The sequence below is a fragment of the Anneissia japonica genome, unplaced genomic scaffold (genome assembly GCF_011630105.1).
Source record: "Anneissia japonica isolate Jap-2015-1 unplaced genomic scaffold, ASM1163010v1 scaffold724_len3256291_cov202, whole genome shotgun sequence".
Lineage (NCBI taxonomy): Eukaryota > Metazoa > Echinodermata > Crinoidea > Comatulida > Comatulidae > Anneissia > Anneissia japonica.
The window spans coordinates 1,621,365-1,628,050 of record NW_022744966.1 but is presented as its reverse complement, the minus strand read 5'-3'; the positions used below and the strand labels follow the sequence as shown (position 1 = coordinate 1,628,050).

The 6,686-nt window shown below is 32.6% G+C and overlaps 1 protein-coding gene across 2 annotated transcripts in view; it reads left to right on the top strand.

The window, feature by feature from the left end:
• Positions 1 to 715: 715 nt before the first annotated feature.
• The window catches only part of LOC117119795 (death-associated protein kinase 2-like), a 34,547-nt gene continuing 28,576 nt past the window's right edge, over positions 716 to 6,686 (top strand). For both annotated transcript variants that reach the window (XM_033264711.1, XM_033264709.1), the window contains exons 1-2: positions 716 to 857; positions 1,328 to 1,549. In XM_033264711.1, coding sequence (XP_033120602.1) covers positions 754 to 857; positions 1,328 to 1,549 — 326 coding nt within the window. In that variant the 5' untranslated portion in view covers positions 716 to 753. The remainder of the gene's footprint in view (positions 858 to 1,327; positions 1,550 to 6,686) is intronic.

Below are 6,686 nucleotides of genomic sequence, written 5' to 3'. Positions count from 1 at the left end.
GTACCCCGGTGTACTGGTCCATTAAGTCCCCTGATGTTAAATGGATATGCCAAGTAGGACAGGGATTAAGTTTACTTATTGGCATATCCTTGGCGCTCGTGCCTAAAGAAATGAAATGAAAATGAAATGAAATGAATAAGCGCCCCTCAAAAAGAGCCAAATATATTTTAAGCGCCCAGGCGCTTATTCGCACGAGCAGGCCTACAGTAACAGAAGGGGAGGTGTAGCTCTACATATTATTATTATTATTATTATTATTATTATTATTATTATTATTATTATTATTATTATTATTATTATTATTATTATTATTATTATTATTATTATTATTATTATTATTATTATTACATAAATAAATCAATAAACCATCAAATTCGATATGATCTCATGTGCGAACACTTATATTCAATTGTTCTCGAAATTATAATGATTATTATTAAAGAAATATAAAACACTAATTATTTTATTATGGTATCGTCAGCCTGGATTGGTTTTGCATAATAATGTTTAGTCATTATTGTATCTAAACACATACATGATCTCAGTTACGGCTCAGAAAAAGATAATTTTCTCAGAAAGAGAAAACAGGGAAACGCTGAACCTGTTAATTGTCTGTGCTCTTCTCTCTCCAACTTCGTCAACCATCACAAATACATTTTCTTATCTTACGCCCTCTATATTTACAAAACTCTTGCGAGCAAACTTGAGAGCCAAGGTGATCATCAATGTGTGCAGCAACCAGAGAGTGGTAGAATGTTGAAAGAAGAATGGAGTGGAATACCCTCTGAGAAAGATATTATGGAAGTTCGATTAGAGCCAGTGGAAGACTTTTATGAACTCGGGAATGAAATTGGAAGGTAAGTCGAACGATTAAAGTTGAGAATCAGGTTATTTCAAGCAAAGCTAGGCTAAATTCCCCTAGGCCAAGACTGTCGTCCCGATTATTATTTTATTTGTTGGTAGGTAGACAACTGACCGGGGCTTTTTCGTTGTATTGGCCCTGGTAGTACCGTAGTACGGTATGGAGTATCGTAGTTTAGTTACCCTTTTACTATTGTTCTGCAATACATCAGTATTACTGTAGTTCTCTTTCAGACCCTATACACTTAAATAATTATTTTATACATAGCACACTATGCTGCAGATTTTTGGATTTGTAAATACTCAGAAATAACAGTTTTTGTTTACAAATAATCAAAAAAGTAACTTAAAGCATAGAGAAAGCTTAAAGCTCTAATAATAATTGGCCTAGCCTGGACTCAGGCCATCACCAAGACTAAGAGGAAAATGTTTAAAGTTACTCATATAGTTTTAATTATGTTTTCAGTGGACAATATGCCTCAGTTAAAGAAGCTACATGCAGAAATACACAGGAAACATTTGCTGCAAAAATAATAAAGAAACGTAAAACGGCATCTAGTCGACGCGGTGTGGCACGAGAGGACATTGAACGAGAAGTCACCATCCTGCAGTCCTTTACACATTCTAATATTATTCGCCTTCATGAAGTTTTTGAATCTAAAGTAGATGTCACTCTGATACTGGAATTGTAAGTCAAACACTATTGAAAATTTGTAGTAAGCTGTTTGAAAACATCCATGTTAATAATTTATTAAAAATACTGTGTATATTTAGTTGCGTTTTGATAGCTGATAACATCTATGATTACCACTACCAAAGCAATCACGACCAGAAATGGAATATTGCACCTGCGACCTGTGTTTTGTGCGCCTGTGACTTAGGCATGTCACCTGTGTTACAGTGTTCAATGCACCTGTGAGCTGTTTTGGCTAGTGTATGTTATACAGTTGCAACCTATGCAGCATTTACTGGTTTATCACTAAAAAAAAACTTAATTCTTTTTATTGTTGACCAATTGCTATTCTAATCCTATTATGAATCCTACTGTATATTAAATATTAATTACAAATTGATTATTCAAAGAGTTTCATCTACTTTGCTCTGCTGGTTCTGCTTGGTTTATTATCGATAAAACAATTAGTTATACAATTACAAATTGGTTGTCATTAATATCTGATCATAGAACTTTAACTTTAACTAGTTATTTAAGACACTGTCATTATCAGACCCTCACTAAGACAAACAATTATCCAAACCAATCAGTTAGAAGCATAGTCATGTCTGTCTCTACATTAATAATATTTGACTTATTATGTACAGTATTGAGATAATATGTTTAGGTATGTGTTTAACTAGACAGTTTTTACAAATTTTAACCAATAAAATGCTGATTTCTGAAGTCTACATGAAGGCATTGATTTTAGATCTGTGTTTGCTTCATGCACACAATACTAATCAATCCCCTCAGGGATTTAGCATTAAAATAAGGCATTCAATATGGAGAAATGTTTGCCTTACCTGCTTTGATCGATTGCAAAAATTGTGTATTTTTGTCTGGGAGTGATGGTAGTGTTAAGATATATGATCCTATATCAAATTAATAAACAAAAATTGAAACTTGGTGTCAATGTTTGCAAACTTTTACATAAATAAGTTAATTGATTATTAAAATGTTTATACGCTACTTAAATGCAACAAGGTCATCAGAAAATAATGATAATACACACATTATGGTAAAGAACAAAAGAAGCATTTGGCTTAAATAACACAATGTTTTACGCGCAGAATTGCTAGTTAGGTGAGACTTTTTTTATACTTTGTTTAGCGAACCCGCCTACTGCAAATATTGATGATTTCAAATAAAAAGAAAATTTTATTTTTGGCCAATTAGGGCACCTGCCGCCACAAGAAAGTAGACATTTCAGAAAAAAATAAAAGTTTTTAAAAATTTTCATTACACCCTCCGCTGCCTTGCAGTCTCCAAAGATAAGATACCATGTAACCATGTATATTTTTTCCTAATTATATAAATTTGAAGCATATTTAACCATCCTATTTTACATTCACCAATAAAATTTTATTTTTATTTTCTTATCCATCTGGATGTTTTTGGCAAAACTATTTGCTAAATAAGAAAACAAAATTAAATTTTTTTTTTATTCCGCCCTCATCCGATGATCTTTGAAAAAATAAGTATGTGATACAAGGAATAAAAAAAGTTTTGCTTTACGTTATAAAAACACTTAATGCAACCAGGCCATAACTAAAAGTGCTCGACTTTTAAATGTCATTTAATCGTGATGAGAGTTGATCTGGCACATGATCCATCTACACTGATATCTGGTTTTTTTTTTTCTTCTTTGCACTTTTCAGTTACTTATTAGGTTTTATTTCATACTTTTTGTCATAAATTGACTTTTTGTGGAGGGGCACCATGTGCATTCTTTCAGATGGATTTTTTGGGGACTTAACTGTAAATCCCTTTAGAAAATGAAAAACAAACAAAAAACACTGAAATGCAAAAAGCCAGGGAGTAAGTAACAAGTGTGGTAAAAATGCTGTCATGCATTGATTTAATTGAAAAATAACTTAGAATCGATAATTGTTTATTTCACTCATATTGTATTTCTGTTGTTTTCTACAAACACAGCATCTGTGAACATTCCTCAGTCTTCTTCCTGCACAAAGCAAACACTTATTTTGTGTGCTTTTTTCATTATGATAGTCATGGGAATACCCTTGTGATAAGCCAAAATAACCCAAGCGTGAAAACACAGAATATGAGAATAAAGAAGTCGTGTGACTCCTTATTAGCAACCAAGGTTAACCAAGCATTTAAAAAAACTTAATTTTTGAGAATGAAGAAAAACTTGTTATGAAAGAAAACTTGTCCTCAGCCTTGTATTGCTAGCAATATGCTATTTTGAACTTGTCTTTTCAAGCTATTCTCCTCAATAGTGCTTCTTTTGTATAGAACAGTATAAATATATAGAATTGCTGTATGACGACAGATAGAACAAATATATCCAGGCTTAAAAACACAGAATATAAGAATTTAGAAGTTGTGGGATTATCCTAAGCAACCTAAATTAACCAAGTGTTTAAAAAAAAACACTTAGTACTTTAATCTTGCCTTTCTACCATTTTTTTAAATTGTTGATTTGTCTTGTAGAAAGTTACCTACCACAAATAGTATAAAACAATACACTTTTTTTATATAGTTATGCCACTATTATTACCCACAAATTTGATCAATATCTTCATCTCCTGGTTATGGATCTGCCGGTTCTATGTTCACTTCTGTTTGCGTTTCTACGTCTTGTTGGAAAATAATAAAACAAAATCAGATGTGCGTAGATATCAGACATAGTAATTATTTATAATTCCTGTTTGCCAATTTGTGTATGCTTGTATTTTGAATGTTGCCTTTTTTAACGCTTGTACTTTTTTCTGAATGTGTTTTTTGGTGTGAACTTGTAAAAAACTTTTTTTTGTAATTTTAATGTAAATTTCATATTATGTCTGATTTGTTTCATGCTTTTTGATGTTATTGATGTTAAACGTAATTTGTAATTTAATTTAATGGTTTTGATGCAATAAATTCAATTATATAATAATAATAATAATAATAATAATAATAATAATAATAATAATTACCATAGCAATCACTTATAATTATATAAAAAAATTATAACAATAACAAATAATTGCTATAGTTATTTTTAATTCTCTATTTTTCTCTTGTTTTTTATCTAAACAAATTTAAGTTATGTTATTTTGATGTTTTTGATGTTTAACATAATTCGTAATTCAGCCTTTTTGGCTGCCATGTTTTATGCTTTTTATGAATTTTTGAATTTTGAATAAAATACCATTATAGATAGAGACATGTGACATCAGCTGTACCTGCATTACTCAAGAGGTGACCTGGTTTCATCATGTAGATCAATCCCTAGTTGCGACGAGGGCGTATCTTTTATATTTTTTTAATTGTTTTTTATTTATTTTTAAAAAATCCTTTGACATTTTCAAACATTTCTACACTTGTTTTTACAGCGCAATAGACTTTTTGTATTTTAAACTTTACAGTATAAATTCACCATTACAGGCCTCAGGCTATAGGTTACTTCTTGTACCTTGTATAGGTACACATCATAGTGTAGGTAGTGGTTGTGCTGCAGTGTCTACCTTTACAAAAGAGTAAACAATTGGTTACCTCAGGCCTAGCTAGAAGTACAAAACAATGTTTAAAGTCGCTTTCATTAATAAAGACATTCAAAATATGGTAATACATTACATAAATATGATCCTTTAGATCTAAACAACACCAAAATAGTATCTTTCAGGACATACAGTACAAGTGAGTTCCAGCTTCTAAAATTTGATGAACAAACGTGCTGGTGCAGTGTGCACCTAGACAGTATACGCCATTGAAAAACAGTGAAAGTAACAGGGGAAAAAAAAGAAAATTAAGGGGATGTTACAAATATGGATAATTTAAAATTATCTAATTAGAGTCTTTTAAGTGATTGGAATGGTTGCTTTAAGGATGAGGAAGTTCATTATGGAGTATGTTTAAGGGCTGAGTTCTAGTTGAGTATTTTATAAATTCTCTTTACACTAACTTGCATAAGTTTATATTATTCAATATAATCTAACCTTTGAATTTTCCATTTTTTTTCCAACTCATCATTCCGGACAAATGTTTTGGAGTATTTTTCACAATATACATTAAGATATTTATTTTGTGTTGAAGCAAGTGTTACACAATAATCAGTTTTTTATTTTGTGAATATCTGGATGAACCGATGTAAACCAGATTCTCAAAGGCGTCCAAAGGTGCTGACCCACCAGAAGCCGGGCTGGGTGTGGCCTATACGATAGGCTGGGTGTGGCCTATACGATAGGCTGGGTGTGGCCTATATGATAGGCTGGGTGTGGCCTATACGATAGGCTGGGTGTGGCCTATACGATAGGCAACACCCACACAGAGCCTGGTAAGACTTATACTCACTAGTGGCGAAAGTAAAATTGAGGCTTGTTACATAACGTTCTGCGTTATTTACCCCTGGGTTAAACGATATAGTTATTTTTTGGGTAAGATCTGGCTCAGTTATATCGGTTCATCTAGGCAGGTACTGTATCTCATTTATTAACCAACATCACTTTTGATTTGTGTGATTTGTCATTTAAAAACGCAATTAATTCTGTTTTTAATTGCTTTTTTTTTATTGTTATTATTATTTTGAATTTGTTTCGTTAGTCAAATAGTCAGTTACTTTAAAAAAGCGAATATTTCTTGCCAGCAGAAACAGGCCCTTATTCATACAGTATCTTTACAGAGCACAATTAAAGCCCCTCTCCCACCTAGGTTTATTTCACCTAAGAGTCGTACGATTTCTACGAGTTAAAACTCGTGATCTTTGGAAAGGACCTATACGAGCTTATTACGTGTTAGCTACGAGTGAGGTACGACTTTATGGAGTTGGTTACTAGGTATTAGGGGTACTATTAGGTGCTAGGGGTAGGAATTATGCCGAGCAGAGCACCGAGTTAACTACGATATTATTACGAGCGTAACAAGTTTGTACCGAATTAGATACGAGTTAGGTACGAGCCAACTCGGTGCGCTCGTACTTACTCGTACTCGTTTTTGGGTGCTCGCATCAACCTCGTAGATGACAAAATCGCTGACGAGTATCCAGAGTAGTGTACGAGCTAGGTAGGAGTACCCCGAGTACTCTACGAGCTACCTACGAGTTCTTCGAGTTTACTACGAGTTATCTACTCGTGGCGATAATTTTGAACATGTTCAAAATTAGCGC